At 46.6% G+C, this 18636-nt stretch overlaps 2 protein-coding genes across 13 annotated transcripts; one reads left to right on the forward strand and one right to left on the reverse strand.

Moving 5' to 3' along the window:
• Positions 1-1888: 1888 nt before the first annotated feature.
• On the reverse strand, positions 1889-7942 carry LOC133480215 (putative transmembrane protein 244). Of its 5 annotated transcripts, none has more exons than XM_061778009.1 (7): positions 7697-7942; positions 5561-5786; positions 4713-4908; positions 4202-4275; positions 4003-4128; positions 3880-3924; positions 1889-2564 (listed from the first exon to the last, which is right to left on the reverse strand). In XM_061778009.1, exons 3-7 carry the CDS (start codon positions 4880-4882, stop codon positions 2470-2472), a joined length of 510 nt encoding a protein of 169 aa, XP_061633993.1. In that variant the 5' UTR covers positions 4883-4908; positions 5561-5786; positions 7697-7942; the 3' UTR covers positions 1889-2469. The 5 variants fall into 5 exon arrangements, with proteins under 5 accessions (XP_061633993.1, XP_061633994.1, XP_061633992.1 ...); XM_061778010.1 differs by lacking the exon at positions 7697-7942 and adding an exon at positions 6972-7113; XM_061778008.1 differs by lacking the exon at positions 7697-7942 and adding an exon at positions 5861-6447.
• l3mbtl1b (L3MBTL histone methyl-lysine binding protein 1b) lies at positions 6542-18234 on the forward strand. 8 transcript variants are annotated; one of them, XM_061778002.1, is made up of 22 exons: positions 6708-6827; positions 8053-8181; positions 8913-9135; positions 9338-9533; positions 9623-9752; positions 9827-9878; positions 10199-10293; positions 10357-10461; positions 11796-11931; positions 12019-12110; positions 12206-12357; positions 12778-12881; positions 13605-13690; positions 14348-14458; positions 14524-14638; positions 14854-14950; positions 15669-15866; positions 15942-16043; positions 16122-16186; positions 16972-17144; positions 17807-17869; positions 17950-18234. In XM_061778002.1, exons 1-22 carry the CDS (start codon positions 6720-6722, stop codon positions 18076-18078), a joined length of 2661 nt encoding a protein of 886 aa, XP_061633986.1. In that variant the 5' UTR covers positions 6708-6719; the 3' UTR covers positions 18079-18234. The 8 variants fall into 8 exon arrangements, with proteins under 8 accessions (XP_061633989.1, XP_061633986.1, XP_061633987.1 ...); XM_061778003.1 differs by having other exon boundaries at positions 12778-12854; XM_061778005.1 differs by lacking the exon at positions 6708-6827 and adding an exon at positions 6542-6677 and having other exon boundaries at positions 10199-10461.
• The last annotated feature ends 402 nt before the right edge of the window (positions 18235-18636 follow it).

The following is an 18636-nucleotide window of genomic DNA, read 5'->3' on the forward strand; positions in this document are numbered from 1 at the left end:
AATGAAGTTTCTTAACTTTTTTTTTAAACCTTTTAGAAGTGTGTTTTTATCTTTTCTTTTCTGTTCGTTTAGCTGGCCCATTAAGGAATTACAATTGATAAAGCTCTTAGCTAAAAGTCCCATATTAATGACACAAAAGGAAAAATAGCAAAATGTCCACTCCACAAATTTGCCGTGTGAACGTTATACAACATTCTGACTGTTCCATACGTATCCCGCTGTGCAGAATTCTTCTGCATGCCCCAAACTAGCCGGCGACACTTTGGGCCTTTGTCACGGCGACCGGGGCCGTTGGGGGCGATGCGGTCAAGACGCGATCGGCTTTCTCTACTCCGCGCTCACTTCGCTGCCACAACGGAGCCGAATCCTCTTCAGAAAGACTTCACTTGGCCACTGAACATCTACAGTCGATCGAGACTCGGGACAAAGTACCGTGGTCAGATAACCAAAGTGTTTGGAGGATGAAAACACGAGTCGGAGCCAAAGAACAGCATGGCCGTGGTGGAAAATACTGTATCATGTTTCCAGATGTTATTCTGCATCGCATGGAACGGAGCCACGGACTGGAAAATGTCCTCTCCTCATCAAGAACCCTGAAGATGGGTCACGAAACGGGTGTTGTGGCACGACAAGAGAGGAGTGGCGTATTGAGGTCACGGAGCGGGACTAGGCCGCTCCGTGACCTCAAAACCAACAGGAAACATTTGGAGGGAAAACTAAAGACTTTCCTCACTCGCTCTGCCGGACCCGAAATAGCACCTCACGCTATTTTCATTCATCGTATGATCGCGCGTGGTCATAAAAAGGGGAAGATTTACAAGGATGATTGAACAAGTGTAAGTGTAAACAAGTGTAAATGCTAAAGCAGTTCCGGTCGGTCCTAAATCTCAGCGTGGCCCAGTAATGACGCACACACGTCCAGCGGATTGTTCGGCCTGAGACGAGAGGACTCGTCCGCGGTTGTCAAATGCCCTCACTCGAGGTCATGACCTATTCACCATATTTAGTCTGCACTGGACCTACGATTCTGCTCTCTTGAGTTTCGGTAAAACAGCCAAGGGTCACTGGTGGACCCCGATTAAGAATGATTTCAGTCCAAGTATTTGTACTGTTTGCCAGTGGGCATGAATGATCATTTCATTTGTTGGGGGAATTCACAATGATGACACAAGATCGGGAAATGAACTCGTGACTTTACCATCTTCTGCGAACATATCAAACAAATCATTTGGGTTGAATTTATTATACAGTTTTTGTCAATGACAATATGGACACTCACCTCCCGCACTGAGCTTTTCTCACGGAGTCGGCAAAGCTCCGAGGGTCGTTGAACGCAGCACTGCCGGTCATCTGGGCGGAGGTCTGTGAAAAGGAGCTCAAAGTGCTTTTGAGAGCAGCCCGGATGATTTGTTGGACACATTTGGTCCGCGTGGCGCCGACCTGCGCCAAAATCAGGTTGGCTTGTGTCATTTTCTGCGCAGGGGATCAACTTCCGGTGACGTTGAATTGGACGACGAGAATGACGTCATATGGTTAGAACGTCATACAGAAGGTGCTAACAATATGGTGGCAAACTTGAGTGTGGCATTTTAGAACACAGTCAATTATTGCCATTTCGACGCGACTCGCCCCGTTTCGATAGCAATTAAGCGAAATAACCCCATTTGACTTTTGCAACTCTATCTAAATATCATGTTGTTGTGAAACCTCTCAAATAAAACTGAAAATCTACACTTCAATATTTGAAATGCTTTATTTCAATTCCATTTTCCTGGTGTATTAAGGCAAAATAAAAACAATTTAAAAAAATAAAAAAACTCTTTGTCACTGTCCAAATACTTTTGGGTATAACTGTATGTAGTGGGAGTAGGAAAAAAAGGTCAGAATATGTAGTTATGACACATTTAATTCTTTTAAAATATACAAGTGCGTATTGCAACATTCCCATTCTGTTATTACATTCACAGCTTTCCAAAGTGTAGAAAGAAATTCTGTACAATGTACGCCATCATCGAAATACAGCAACGAGGAAAGATATTTTCTTTCCAAAGTTGGCCTCGGCGGAGTGACCTTTTAGTAACACGGCGGACTCCCGCTGTTGGCGGGGGACAGGGACCGGGTCGGAACGCAAATAGCCAAAAAAAATCCCTGGAGAATTGACGCCTGCTATGATTGCATTGGAAAAAAGTCTAAATATTAAAACCAAAAAAAAAATCTTGCATAAGCGGGGATGAACGGCCAGTAAGCGTTTTCAGGGGTTCCTCTCCAAAACAAGAACAAACAAAATGGAAACTAATCTGCGAATAGGTGAATCCGCAGGTGCCAAACTGCGAGTATGCGAGGGTCCACTGCACTGCTAAAACAACAAATCCAACGGCGCTCTAAGACTTTTGCACAGTACTGTCGAACCAAGGGGATCCTTTTGTATCGGTAAATGCTTCACTCAACAAAGCGATGATATTATGCTATTTAATAGACGGCGAAGGTAACGTAGCTTTGGTCATCCTGGCAGGCGAAGTAAGCGATCAGCTGACCATTGCACATCATCAGAAACAAGCCACTACCTGTGGAACAACATAAATGTGCTGCATTAAAAATACAAAGAATCTCACACACTCGCAATGTACAACCCCGATTCCAATGAAGTTGGGATGTTGTGTTCAACATATATAAACAGAGAATACAATGATTTGCAAATCATGTGCAACCTATATTGAATTCTATACACGACAAAGACAAGATATTTCATGTTCAAACTGATCAAATTATTATTTTTTTTTTAGCAAATAATCATGAACTTAGAATTTTATGGCTGCAACACGTTCCAAAAAAGCTGGGACAGGTTCATGTTTACCACTGTGTTACATCACCTTTTCTTTGAACAACATTCAATAACCGTTTGGGAACTGAGGACACTCATTGTTGAAGCTTTGTAGGTGGAATTCTTTCCCATTCTTGCTCGATGTACAGCATCAGCTGTTCAACAGTCCGGGGTCTCCGTTGTTGTATTTTACGCTTCATAAGGCGCCACACATTTTCAATGGGAGACAGGTCTGGACTGCAGGCAGGCCAGTCTAGTACCCGCACTCTTCTACTACGAAGCCACGCTGTTATGACACGTGCTGAATGTGGTTTGGCATTGTCTTGCTGAAATAAGCAGGGGCGTCTTGGATGGCAGCATATGTTTCTCCAAAACCTGTAAGTACCTTTCAGCATGAATGGTGCCTTCACAGATGTGTAAGTTACCCATGCCGTTGGCACTAAGACAGCCACATACCATCACAGATGCTGGCTTCTGAACTCTGCGTCCATAACAGTCCGGATGGTTCTTTTCCTCTTTGGCCCGGAGGACACGATGTCCACGATTTCCCCAAAACAATTTGAAATGTGGACTCGTCGGACCACAGAACACTTTTCCACTTTGGGTCGGTCCATCTTCGATGAGCTCGGGCCCAGAGAAGCCGGCGGCGTTTCTGGGTGTTGTTGATAAATGGCTTTTGCTTTGCATAGTAGAGTTTCAAGTTGCACTTACGGCGGTAGCGCCGAACTGGATTTACTGACTTTGGATTCCTGAAGTGTTCCTGAGCCCATGCGGTGATATCCTTTACACATCGATGTCGGTTTTTGATACAATGCCGCCTTTTTGGAACGTGTTGCCGCCATAAAATTCTAAGTTCATGATTATTTTCTAAAAACAATCAAGTTCATCCGTTGGAACATGAAATATGTTGCATTTGTAGTGTGTTCAATTAAATATAGGTTGAACATGATTTGCAAATCATTGCATTCCGTTTGTATTTATGTTTAACACAACGTCCCAACATCATTGGAATTGGGGTTGTACAATAAGTCGTGTACAGGCCAGGTCGTCGGTCTCACCTAAGGCCAACCACCACTGCCATGCCAGCGGAAACTCCAGCATCACTGCAACACGAAACCTAAATAATATTCGGCAAGGTGTCCAATCTAAAGCGCTTCATACCCAAAGACGACTCTACTCACCGAGGCTGGTGATGAAGACGTGCAGACAAGTGACCGTGAGCGCGTAGTCCCACACCCTCCTCTTGACCACGGCGGCAAACAGCAAGCCACTGCAGAAGTAAGTCAGCTCCAAGGACAGCAGGTTGACTGGCACACAGCAAACAAAACACACATCAGGAGACCACGTGGCTTGTTGGCGAGCTGCCTTCGGTGTGCCCACCCAAGTATTTCGAGATGGAGTCCTCCGGCTTGGTCTTGAAGTCAAAAGGTATCCGTCCATCAAAGCCATCCAACCTGTGTGAGTAAGGAAGCTCAGTTCGTGCCTTACTTACTGGTTTTCATTCCTTTTATATTTATGGCCAACATTCATTCAAATATTTACTGCGATGAGAACATTTATGGGAGGTTAAGAACAGCACGCAGCTAGTTTCCGGAGCGGCGTGACAATACGGTCACGCGGCATAAGAAAGCACGCCAACTTACCGCCATACGACCTCAAAAGTGTTTTTTTCATACAAATATTTACTGCAATTCCGACTTTACTACTGTGTTAGTAATAGACCAGTGAGTCTCAAAGTGTGCTGCGTGTACCAACTGTAGAAGGGCTCCTTCTAATGGTACGCAAAAAAAAAAAAAATCATCGAATCAAACATACTTGAATGAAGCTTGTAGCGATGCATGCGTGCCTGTTAAAGCTTTCTTTTTTTTTTTTTATATATCCTTGTTCTCACCTGAAGGCACCGAAACAAACACTGCCGATCATGTAGAACAGAGCGTAGAAGATGGCCAGGCACAGCAGCAGGTTGAAGAAAACGGTCTGGCGGGCAGGCGGACACAAACGTGGAGTTAGGTTACTACGAGTAGGATGATGGACATACATTTCCCATGATGGACAATTCATGCTAGGAGGAGAGCTGCGGCCTTTTGCTGCGTAAGATAAATACAAAATATACAGCAGTGTGAGATCACTTTGCTATGTAAGGAATTTCACTTAGCAGGTCCAAAAATGATGATTGATTTATTCCACTTGTATCTTTGTTCATCTATCAATGGCGGCGACGTACAGTGACAGGAAGAACAATTAAATGCACTTTAATCTGTAGCCACCTGTTGCCATCCCAACAACAGAATAATAACAGCTTCGTGTTCAACCAAAGTGGCCCAAATTTCACATTTAGTAAGGAATTATTATTTTTTTTTTTTTGGGGTTAAATCAGTGTATATACCATGTGACCTTTTTGTTCGGTGACGTGCCATTAGATTTTTCTTCTGTCGATAAAGGTTGGGACACACGACACTAGGGCGTGTACTAAAATGCATCACACATTTGTAATGGTTTCGGTCGTGAAGCTTAACAGGGGCGCCACAATATCAGCCGCAGCAGTCCGCATGACGCCCTAAAACGTGACAACGTCAATCAAAACTGAGCGTGATTATGTATTGGATCCTATTAGACGGCATCTGTACCGTGTCAAAGCCAAACTGAGCCGCCGCCTGCTATTTGCATTGCAATATACTGCAGCCGCATTCACCGCCGTCGTAAATATCAGCATGCAGTGTTGTGTGTTTGTGCTTTTACCTCCGAGTCGAGCGCTTTGCTTTTGAATGCCATCCGATGGTGTCTTCGGGTCAGCACAATGCCGCAAACGTTCTAATCCGGCCGCGCGTCGTCGTCGTCGTCGCCGTCCTCCTCATCCTCTGCGCCCCTCCACGCTCCTCTGCCGCCCTCTAGAGGCCGACGCGTGAAGCGACCGAGCGAAATCCGCCCGCTCCCCTTCACTGTGACTAAATGAACTCACCTCACCCTAGAAAAAAAAATGCAATCAAATGAAAAAAAAAGCGACACGGGCGTTTGTTCACTAAAAACACTTGTTCCCACCGCGGATGGGGACAACAACGTGTGTACGTGTGTCTTCTGTTTTGTGTTGGTGTGTGAAGCATATCAAGTCATCGTTGCAATGCTACAAGCTAAAAGGCGTCTTTGCGATCTGCAGCCATGATGGACGACCGTGCAGGTTCAACGGGCGCTTGCGCTGCTTGACGCACGTCCAACCGAGCGAGCTAAAACAAACGTTCGTTCCCTCATTTGGAGACAAACTTGGACCTCAATGAGAGCTTGAGCTGCACTCGGGTTACGTTTCGAGCCCGTTGCGTAAGAATTACAAGTATTGTTTTGGTCGACTTTTCCCTTTAAAAACAAACAAACAAACACGTCCCCCACCCCGCTTTTTACACATGCATGCACACAACTGCACGTGTGCTGTGCACGCGTAACACATCAAACCTGAGGAATACCACAAGGTCGGATTCCAATGCATTGTCGTGCAATGATTATAAAATGGAGGTGGCGTGGAATCCAACAGGAGGGAATCGTCGTTTTGTTTATTGTTAAGGGCAGACAATGCGAATATAAGCAAGCGCGATGAGCTCGCTCAGGTCGACCGGATGCTCGCGTGTCACGACGCCGGTCAAAGTGACTCCTCGGCGGGCTGTGTCACGAGCGCACGCAGCTCAAAGCGCGCGCGCGTGTGTGTGTGTGTGTGTTTGCGCGTGTGTTGTATTGACCAGCGATCGTAAAGTGAACTTTTTTTTTTTTTTTTTTTTTTTTTTCCCCGATCACAAACTTGTCAGGGCAGCGCATCTTCCGCGCATGCGCAACCCCTTCAGCTCCAAATAAGAGTTAAAAGAGAAACGAGGTGAGTTCCACATTTTTGTTGAAAAACACAATAGGTTGACTAATGGTCATTTATTGTAAGTTAAGGGCGCTTTGTTTGAATAAAATCCCGTGCGGTTTCACCCCGCGGGCGTCAGTTTGCGTTATTTTGCCCACTCCGGTTTGTGAAACGGTGAGAATAATCGTTTTTCAAGTTTCTATTGAAGAATTTAATCGGGCAACAATGTCGAAGGTGGTGACAGTAAGGCGGCGTTATTATCGGTCTAAATGCTGATAGGCGGAATAGCGCTGAGGTCTTTTTGCGACTGTTATTAACCTGGAAACTTATTTCTGACGGCTTGCCTGCATCCGATGCCGATGCTAATGCTAATGCTAGCTCCCAGTTAGCTTGCTGTCGGCGGCGCTAAGCTAAGCTAAGCTATGCTAGCCGAGCTGGGGCTGACATTCCGTGACAACAAAGTGAAGAAAATCAGCGGAGCGACGGGAAACAGGCCGTCGGGAAATTGCCCGGCGAGCGTCGGCCCTTGTTCGACGCGCCGGCCCGTCTCGTGTGTGTTGTTTGGTGGCGTAACTTGAGTAATTGACATAGTTTCAAAGGTGTTGGTTGGCCTCTTCCCCCCGCCCCCCAATTGCGCCGCCATTTTGTACCGAGACCAATGCTAATCACGGGGCGCTCTTGCCTCCACTTTTATTTATGGCAGGAATAAAAAAAGAAAAAAACAAATTCAAAAAAACGCGAGTAGCCGTGTACAAAGTCAAAGTTAATCCACACGCAATCGTGAGTTACTTTTCTCCGGGTCGAGGCCCTCAAACAGCACAAAAACATCTTATTCCCAGCTTTGACCCTGCGTCAGTACGAAAACGTTATATCGCGGTGGAAATTGGATCAAAACGCCGACAAGTTGAGGCAGTCGGCGAGGAAAGCGGCGTTCTTGTGGAAAGTGTTCAACAAACCCAGCCGACGGCTGTTTACGTGAAAGCAAAGAGCCGTCTTTAAGAGATACTGTTAAAACGAGCAAAAGATGAACTTATGTGCTTAACTTGAAGTCTGGAGCAGTTTTCTCGTGATTGCCACTAAACGGGGTGTTGCTTCGCCCTAATGGGCCGCTTTGTCAACACAATTGCCCGCGAGTTGGCCTGCAAAAAGAGTGTTTTTGTGTGGAATCCAAGTGCATGGTGGCTCCTGCGAGCCGACACACAGTCGCCATCAAGCGGTGATGTTGCAAATCGCTGTTTACAAGTGCACCTCGCCTTTATTTACATCGGGAGCCACATTCTCAACTCAGTGGCTTAAAAGACGCACTACTAAAAGTCATAGATATATAGGCTCATATATATTCACACCCTTATTATTATTATTTTTGCTGTATTTATGATGCTAATGTCTTTTTTTTAAGGAATTCCAAGGATCCGGAATGGCTGACACTCCACCCAGCGACGGCCCCTCGCAAGCCGCCGACTTTGACATGATGGGCGCTCTGGACTGGAAGGACGGCATTGCCACATTGCCGGGAAGTGACATCAGGGTACAACAAATGACTTTCACGAGTTTACATGGTGGCCTTGTGGTGTGCCTCCACTTTAGGCAAAGCGCCCCCTCCGTGTGGGGCAAAAAAAAAACAAAAAAACTCAAAAGTTCACTCCCCCACCCCTTTCCATGAAAGGATTAGCCCAATCAGTCTCAAGACTTGTGAAATATCACTACAATAATAAAATAAATAAAATAAAATAAAACAAGATTTGAAAAAAAAACAAAAACTTATTTGCAGTTGCGAATGTGTGTAAAGGTGAAAATGCAGGAAGGCTCAGCCTCCACCAGGAATGTTCACCTTTCGTTTTGGTAACAATCCACATATTGGTAAAAGTCATAGAAAAATGACAAAGAAACAAATTCAAAGAATCCTTATGTTTTGTAACAGGCACGGGACAAAAATGCATGTCTGTCAAATTCTAACCAATTCCATTTTCTATGTATAGGCAGGATCTGGGCACAGAAAAAAAACAAAAAATGAGAGGCCTCTCACTGGTGAGCTGTTTTAAAAACAGCCAGTCAAGGGGGGCCCCGCCCATCAAAGTCACACAACAACATTTGCAGATTTTGGAACTCTGCGCACGCATAAGGCGTATTTCTTTGAAGATTACAACATGTTCTCTCACACTGACGGGAATTTGGTTTCATCAGAACCTGCCCTTTATCTTCATCTTCATCTTCTCATTCTCCGTGGTGAATCATATTTTTGTCTTCCCTGTGCTTCAGTTCCGCATGACAGAATTTGGCACACTTGAGATTGTGACGGACGCAGACGTTAAAGGTCAGCAGCAGCAGCAGCAGCAGCAGCAGCAGCATCCGACGCCTAAAAAGGACGCCTCGGACCCGGTGCCGTCTCACAGTCCCACCCCTCCGCCGGAGGGCCAATCGCAGACTAAAACGGCACCCGAACCGGCCGGCGATATTCAGCCGGCATCGTCTCAAAGAAAAGGTACGGTGGTTTATCTTTTAGGCCCAATGGTTGTTTGTTTATATGTGCCCCTGCGATTGGGTGGCAACCAGTCCAGAGTGTCCAAAGTCCGCTTGGGTAGGCTTCAGCTCACCCTCCACCCCATTGAGGACATTGGTATCGAAAATGTCACCAAAGCTGTTCTGTGAGCGTTCTCTGTTCAAGGTCGCATTCTTTCCTGCAGCCCCTGGCCCTGTTGTTCTGTCTTTGGAGGAGACCCCCACTCTGGAAAGTCCCAAAGTGGAAGTTGGTCCAAGTGTGGAAGTCGGTCCAAACGGGGAGCTTACTCAGTGCAGAACCTGTCGTGGTCCCGTTGCTCGGGATGCCCTCCTACAGGGAAAGTTCTGCAGCGCCAACTGTGCCCAGCCCACCAGCGGCAGGTACAAATCACATGTTTGCCTATGCTTTTCCCCCCCCGCCGTGAATTGCATTCGTTTCTTACGAGAGCTCTTTTTTTTCTGTTTATCAGATCGTCACCCGGAGAGGCCCGGGAGTGCCCGGCTCCCGAAAGCGAGACCTTGGGTAAACGTGTGCGTAAAAAGAGGAAAATCTATATGGATTCTGGCGACGAGGAGGAAGACAACCAAGAGGAACCAGAAGTAAGGGGGGAGCGTCCGCATGCCAGAGTCACACTAGCACGTCATCACAAATGTTCTCTTTTCAATTTGGCCAGGAGAAAGCCAAGAGTACCAAAGGCAGGAGAGGAGCCAAGATGGCCAAACTCGGTACGTTTGTATGCTGGCACTACGAGGGGAGGGAGTGTCCGGAAATGTCACGCTACCAGCATTCTCCGTGTAATACCTAGTATAGCACGCTATATTCAGCTTGTAATTAACGCCAATTGGGTTTTTCGTAGGACGTCAAATGTTGCTTAATACAAACCTTGTCTGGATTGCATCAAGATCCAGTCAATGTTTTTATAACGGGGCTTGAGCCCGCAGCATGGGCCCAAAAGGATTTCCTTCTTCACTTCAGTTCAGTGAGAAAATTGGTGACGCGTTAAATACTGAATTCAGCCGCTGTATGTCTTTGCGCCGCCCCCCAGCCACGGCCTCGCTGAGTAAGAAGCGGGCGTGGAGCTGGCCCGCCTACCTGGAGGAGGAGCGGGCGATCGCCGCCCCAGTCAAACTCTTCAAAGAGGTAGCGACGCCAAACGTCTTCGTGTTCTTTGGCCGCCGACCGATCGTTCGCCTTCTGTCGCAGCACCAGTCGTTTCCCCAAAGCCGGAACAGCTTCAAGGTGGGGATGAAGCTGGAGGGGCTCGACCCGTGTCACCCGTCCCTCTTTTGTGTGCTCACCGCGGCAGAGGTAAGGCCCACCGCCATTGAGCCCAGCAACATACTTGAATCGATGATGATGATGATCTTGACTCGGCGTAAAATCTGGGCCTGTTGAACGCGAAGCTCTTGCATTGCAAGCTGTCGTATGTACGGCAACAGGAGGTCGTCGAACCTTTCCCCATCTAGCGCAGCGGTGTCAAACACACAGCCCGTGGGCCAAAACCCACCCGCGAGGAGGTGCGATCTGGCCCGCAGGATGAATTTGAACGTGAACAAAAACACAAGACATTGTGGTGGTGGGCACTCAGGATAATTTTGAGAATTGTTATGCCCGTGTAGAAAATGGAATGGTAATAATTCCTAGTTTTTTTTTTCTCGGTAAGTTTGTTTAATTTTAAAGTGCAATACTTGATTTTTCACTTCCAAATACTTGTGCCTTGAAGCTGTGTGCCTTTAAATTACAATCAGTTATTAAGCACACATGTAGCTGACAAACTGAAGCCAAATTTGTTTTGTAAAATTCTTAAAAAAAAGTAATTACATCTCAAGATTTTCCTAACGTACTAATTAAAAGCTTATTTATTATGAAGTATGGTGTGATTGTCGGGGTTTGGCCCCTTTGACCAATGCGGCCGCAATGACTGACACACCTGATCGAGTGGGAAGAGCATTTCATTGTTCTGCCTGTCATTATACGTCGCTCATATAGATAGGTGAAGAAAGACAGACATTATTTGTCGTGGATAAATAGGGATGCGTACATAGCTGAAGGCCAATATGAGATTTCAAACTCCGTCAACTTTATAGATTGAAGTTTTCAGTGAGCTTTATAAGAGATTCTGCTCAGCCTGGGAACTCCCTGCACTTTTTTGTTTTTGTTTGACCTTGAAGAAGATGAGTGAATTATGAATTTGGAAAACTGAATTTACTGGAGCAAACTTTAAGGGAGCTATTTTCATTGAACTTTAACGGACACGCTGCCGAGGCTGCGAGTTCCCGGCGCCTTTTGTTCAACTTTGAGAACAAAAATGTCTATTGTCGAAGATATAAAAAAAAAACTTGAACATGTTGCAAATCGGAAAAGCTGTTTTAATAAACACGTGCTTAAAGCATTAGAACAAAGTGCGACGGCAATATTTTCCTACAAATGAATATGGGCTCCAAATATCGGTTATCGGCTTTCTCGGTATCGGAAAAAACCCACCTATCAGTCTCTATCCATAAATCAAGAGTCATTTTGGACCAATGAAAGGGAATGGGCTCATTTCCCGCGGCAGACCTGACGATCTCTCGCACGACCGTGCTGCGGAAACAAAGCTCGGAAAGCAAATCGCTGATTTGACTGCTGGACTGTATCGGCAGATCCAAGGCTATCGAGTGAGGCTTCACTTCGACGGCTACCCAGAGTGCTACGACTTCTGGGCCAATGCCGACTCGTGGGATTTGAAACCGGCAGGCTGGTGTGAGAAAAATGGACACAAATTATTACTGCCCAAAGGTAGAAACACACACACACACACACACACAATGACCAGGTTTACACGCTTTTCTATTTCACGTCAATTTGGTGACATTTGTGCGGTAGGTTGTAAGGATGGAGAGTTCAACTGGAGCATGTACGTGAAGAACTGCAGAGGCCAGCTGGCGCCCAAGCACCTCTTCAAGAGCCTCAACACCGTGAGTGTCACGCACGCACGCACGCGCCGTCGTCGGCTTCCGGAGCCGTCCTTTCGCCTTTCACCTCCACCCCGCTTCCGCGTGTCCCCTTCCAGTCCGTGACGCCGTCCGGTTTTCGAGCGGGCATGAAGCTGGAGGCGGTGGACAGGAAGAACCCGTCGCTGATCTGCGTGGCCACCATCGCCGCTGTGGTGGACAACAGACTTCTCGTTCACTTTGACAACTGGGACGACACGTACGATTACTGGTGAGGCTGGCCGGCGGGCGCACGCGCTGCCGCCGCGGCGGTCCCGCTCCGGCGCGAATGCAGAGCGCGTCCATCTACAAGTGTGTCCGCCGCTTCGACATTTACATCGGCAGTCTAGAATTGCTGGAAGGAGGAAATATCGTAACTTCCGCATTCAGAATATTTTGAGTTTCTGCAGAAGCACAACAAATCTTAATCACTAGAAACTTTTTCTCTTGAGGTATTTGCACATTTTTGTCCCCCCAAAAAATGATCATGAAGTTTATAGGGTAGTTGCTTGTAATGTTTAATCAGTAGCAGAATAGTTTTTGTGTACATTCAAAAAAGACAGCTCTGGTGGCGCTACAATTGTATTGATAACATGTTTTTATTTTTGGTTTTCTAAATGTCACATTCAACGAGTCAATTTGTGCTACGAAGGTGTGACGCTAGCAGTCCGTACATCCACCCGGTCGGCTACTGCGAAGAGGCCGAGCTCACGCTGACCACTCCAGCTGGTAAGACACAGACCAAGACACACGTGGGTCAGTATCAACTACTTTGCTCTTGTAACTAATAGGGAGATAATATTAATCGTTGCCTGCTGACTTGCTATTAACATGTTGATTGTACCGATAAAGTTTTGAATTCAAGATCATTTCTGTTTTTTAAATGGGTATCATTTTGTTGGGATAAAAACAAAAAAAAAATGTGGCAAGAGGCTAATATATAGAGTGGATATATTTCAATATTTCATTGTTTTATTGATCTGTTCTTGTTGGGCAGTTTTAAAGAAACACAACATGTTGCACCATTCTGAAGGATGTGACATTAAAATTGTCTTTTCCTACTGAAGGATACCCATTTACGAAATTATCACTCACTCAAATCATTTTGAGCTTGTTTAACACTCACGGTCCAACAAACAATCCAAATACAAGAATGCATCACAAAGTGTCTTGACAATATGTTAATTATGTGTTTGTAGTTTGCGGTGGTGTAGAACTGCACTGCAACACAATGAGAGGCGTTTCTAATATTTCGCTACAAAATATTCGAACGCAGCTAAAAGGCAAAACTTTTGATGCAGCTCTTTGGATCGCTGCATTGTTGGCTTGCACCTAGTGTTGTGGCTATTGCGATTAGTTTCCTTTAACCTATTGCAAGTTAGGAATGTTAGCAATGCATGCTGTAATCACTGCCTGTACGCTTAGTTAGTAGTGAACAACTCGTCATTTAGCCGCAATGTTTTCATTTGCTCTCACCAGAATATAAGCAACCAAAAAGTTTCTCCTGGGAGAAATATCTGGAAGAGACGAGCACACAGGCCGCGCCCGCCCGGGCTTTCAAACCGGTAAGTTCACGTACACCCATATAGGTCTCCTTTGGGTGTGCAATCCAACATTTGAGCAATTAATTTGTGTATATTGCTGAGGATTTGTATCTTGACATGCACTGCTAGCACTAACATGGCGACCAACACGGAGGAGCTAGCTTACAAAGCGCAGCCAGTGTTGCCAACTGAACATTTTTGACCCCTCTAACGACTATTTTGCACCAAAAAAAAGTCACGAGCGACTTGAATTCCCAATCAAATTTGATGAACACATTCACTGCCATTGACGGCTTTAGAAGTCAAATATCCATGTTAACCGGGAAGGCTGGCAGTGAAGGAGTTAATTGCTTTACCTGTACAACCCGTAACACAAGATTAAGATATTAAGGATCATGTTTACATTTTTTTGCCAAGGGGGAGCACTTATTTTCTTATTGTCTGTAAGAAAACCAGTTTATTTCTGTTATTACTGTGGACGTCGATCCAAGTTAATGGCGGGAGAGAAATAACCCAAAGGTTGCGAAAAAGCAAAAGTTGTTTTTAAAAAATGTTAAGCAAATTGGGGGAAAAACATTTTCATCAAAAATGTGATTTTTGTAATAATAAAAAACCCAAAATGTGAATTCTTATTTTGCCGGTGGCGTGGAATGTGCGTAACGGTGTCTTCTCTGGCAGAGACCTCTGCACGGCTTCCAGGTGGGGATGAAGGTGGAAGCCGTGGACAAGAGGAACCCCGTGCTCATCCGCGTCGCCACCGTGACCGACACGGACGACCACCGGCTGAAGGTACGAAACGGCCGCCGGCTCCGAGGCTCGTCTCCTCGCTCACCGCCGTCGGCCGTCTTTTCTAGATCCATTTCGACGGCTGGAATCCAGACTACGACTTCTGGGTGGAGACCGACTGCCCCGACCTGCACCCCGTAGGCTGGTGTCACAAAACCGGACACTCTCTGCAGCACCCCAACAGTGAGACGCTCGTCTTACTTTTTTTTGTCTTGCACAAAATCCAAATCCACACAGCCAGACTGGAGCTGAAATTCAAACCCCGAGGCTCAGAAGTGTGAGGCGAACGTGCTAACCACTAGGCAACCGTGTTGCCCGGGAACAGTTCGACGGCTTTTTGTATTTCCTGAAGATGACCCTCCAAGTGAAAGTGTGTGTGTGTGTGTGCGTGCTCTCAGGTGTTAATGATGCGAGCCCTCCAGGACAGGGATGTCCCACCCCAGGTTGCAACGGGGTCGGCCACATCAGAGGACCTCGCTACGGCACACACTACACGTCAGTCCGCTTGACTTTTTCTCACTTTTGAAAGTTTTGAAATTGGCGCTTTTACGGTGGCCGAAAAAGGTCAACAGTTGCAAACGCCACGACATAACAACATTAAGGTAGAACACAAGCGAGTGGCGGGACTCGTATTGCCGACGGGTTTCCGTTGAAAAGCTTGTCACTTGACCCATTGACCCAAAAGCTCTTTCAAACCTTCCATATCTACGCTTGGAATGATTTTCCAAGGCAACATTTGACAAAAATGGGAATGATGCAGATTGATGAAATGTCACCCACTAGTTTTTTTTTTTTTTTTTTTATTTCTGTACACGTTTTCTGAATGCTCACCTTTTGACCTTCGATATTCCCTTGCGGAATGTTTCTTAAATTGCAATGCTAGACTTTGTTTAACGAAGTTGGGGGAAAAAATGTGACAGAGGCGGGAAAGCACGTGAAGGAAAGCCATTTTGGAAAGTAATATTACGACAATTCGGATTGTCGTAATATGAAATGTCGATATTCCAGTGTGGTTCATTGAAACGTACGCGACATCCCGGCTCAGTCGCTCGGTCCGGCGCCCGGTCGCGTACCCGGGCAACGCTGCCGAATACGGTGGGAGGGAGCCCCCCCGCTCACTTCTGTCGTACTTTTAATGTCGTGGCGTTGGCAATCGTTGAGGCCGCCGCGCGTTTATCCGTCTGAGCGCTCCAACCGAGTGCGCTACGTGCAGTCAGGTGAGCTGTCCCTACTCGGAGATGAACCTGAACAAAGAGAGCCTGCTCCCAGACCGTCTGGGCGGCGAGCGACCCCTCACGCTGGGCGGCGTCCTCCCCCGCGGGCGACGCCCCGACTCCAACGCCACTACGCAGACCGCCCCGGCAACCGCCGCGCCGGACCGGCCCGAGGCGGCCGACGACTCCCGCTCCAGGTCCGCCCCGACGCGGCGCCTCTCTGCGTTCGGCGCCGCGGCCCGTACCTGACGGTCGCTTGTCTCTGTTGCTAGGAAACCGGCGGAGGCGGAGGCCGACCTCTCGGCCCGCGGCGGCCAGCCGGAACCGCCGGGGGGGGCCGGCGAGCAGAACCCGAACGGAACGAGACTCAAACGGTGAAAACGACGACGACGACGACAAAAAAACACCAGATGGAATGAAAATAATCGTAAGCTGTGACGTGGTTCCTTCAGGGCTGCTCCTGTTCCCAAATATCTGAAAATGCACTGCGTGAAAGAAGAGTCTGCCGATGGGAAAGGTGGGTACGCTTTCTGGATGGGTGGTGTGGAACATTTTCAAACAATGCAAAGTCATGCAAACGGACAAATTGTTGCCATCATAAAACCAACGTTTAAGTAAGATGAGCAATCTTAGGCCTGGGAATTTTTCCAAAGATAATTTATCTATCCGTGACAGACCCCACACATTAAGATTCTGCTCCACCGCCGATCTCGGAATCTCGCAAGAAGAGAAGAAACACCATGTTACCGCGGTGTTTCCGAAGGTTGCCGCAAGCGGGGCCTTTGTAAAATCTCCAAAAGATTTCCGTGTTTGTCAGTCTCGGGCGCCTCTCGGTCGGCCCCGTTCCGTTCCACGTCACGATTCACGGCATCGTGACTGAACCGTCGGCTTTCCCCACACACGAAGATCGAACGCGTTCGATAGTTAACTTTCTCGGTCCCGACCCGTTGCAGACCCAATCGTCGGGACAAATCTGCTTTGAGCAAACTTCAGACCTAACGATCATCTTGGCAATAATCGAAGACAAAAGATAGTTAATGTTGCGGTGTTGCGTTGTACACTGTAATCACCGTTACTATTAAGACGTAATAACAATGAGACGCTTGAGTCGTTAATGGTGAAGGTCGTTTCCATCAAAAATGAGACACGTTTGAATTGTCACACAAAAAAAGCCAAAGAAAAAGACAAAACTAAAGTATGCTGATGTTTTGTTGAAGTATTTTTGGAAAATGTCAAGTCAAATTGTAGGTGTGCGAAAGGAGGTGTCACTAACGCTAATGTCGTCTGTGATCCTGCGCTCAGCCTCCCCGGACTCGCTTTCCCTGCAGCAGGCCCTCCACGAGTCGGTGTTCTCCCCCGGCATCTCCGCCGCTCCCCCCCACCGGGTGGCGCTGTGCTGGGACAAGCACTGTCAACTGCTGCCCGAGGTTCTGGGCCTGAGCGCCAAGAGGGTGGCGGGATGGAGCACCGACGAGGTCACGCATTGCACACACACGCATTGTCGTCAACTGTACGACGTTTTGAAGAGTACACTTTTTTTGTTTTTTTTGTTTGTTTGATTCCAACTGCCATATTGAATTGTTTAATATATACAGGTACATGTCACTAAATAAGAATATATTTACTGCAAGTTCGTGAGATGATTCATCAAAATAAATTGTGCAACAGAAGCCTGCAGATGACGATAGATGTGCTTTATCGTTCTCCAATTTGGAGTGAAACTCCTCGAGGCTCGGCGCCGTTTGCATTTTCCAGCTCGTCAAATTTTCCGTCGTCTGCAGTCTTCTGTTGCACGATTTATTTAGGAATGTCATCTCAATAAATTACAGAAACTACATTCAAATTTATTGCGATGTACCCATACGAACGCTGAAACTTATTGTTGTTTGTCTTTGAGTGTCATTATCTTTGTGATAAGGCTAATATCGGCCAATTCATTTGGTCGGGCACCCAGTCCGGCGACTGCAGTCCCCTCGCATGGGGGGGGAAAGGAGAACCGCAGTCACCGATGCATAGTTGAACCCAAACGCAATGAGCGCACTCATGCAGCAGCTGCTGTTGGCCACAGTTCACGCCCAGTTGACATTTTGTTCGACTGCGTGAAAGGAGCTTACAATTTGTTTGTTTGTTCTTTTAGGTGGCCACTTTTGTCAAAGGACTGCCAGGATGTAAAGAACACGCGGCCACATTTAAAACAGAGGTAAGATTCTCAAACCGCTTCTATACGTGATTGAATTTTGGATTTTTCCTGGTCAAATCCGTGCACTTTGTTTTGTCTAGCAAATAGACGGCGAAGCCTTCCTGCTGCTCACCCAATCGGACATCGTCAAGATCCTGTCCATCAAGTTAGGCCCCGCCCTTAAGATCTACAACTCCATCCTCATGTTTAAAAGTGCCGACGAAGAATAAGCGGGAAGACCAGCGACGGAAAAGTCGTCCGCTTGAATAAGTTGCTCTCGTCTTCTCGATGGACTTCTTTTTACTTGTATTATGTTTACTGAAACGTTAAATAACTGCAGACACCTTCAAAAATTTTCCTTAAATCGTTTGTGGATTGGTCACCCCCCCCCCCACCCCCCAAAAAAAAGAACTTTTACAGCTTTCAAAGCTGATTCATCAAGCATCTTTGTTTTTTTTTTTTTTTTTTTATTATTATTATTTTATAGAGCGCAACCGAGAGCTGAGAACAGTATTAGTTATGTGATCAAATTGAAACTTGTTTGTGTGTGTGTGTGTGTGAGGGTTGGGGAACATTTTTCCCCATCGGGCGCCACTTCGCTTTTTATAAAGTCCTCAGAGGGCTGTTTGAAATTTCGGAACTGATCCAACAAATGTTTATTATTACTGTATGTATATATGGAACATTTACGGTTGTATTTGTTGGAAGTGCACAGCGGGCCGGATGAAACTGACTTGGTTTCCCCCCATCCCAGGTTGAACTCGTAATTTGAGGAAAGTCCTGGTTTA

This window comes from Phyllopteryx taeniolatus, chromosome 6, assembly GCF_024500385.1.
Source record: "Phyllopteryx taeniolatus isolate TA_2022b chromosome 6, UOR_Ptae_1.2, whole genome shotgun sequence".
Lineage (NCBI taxonomy): Eukaryota > Metazoa > Chordata > Actinopteri > Syngnathiformes > Syngnathidae > Phyllopteryx > Phyllopteryx taeniolatus.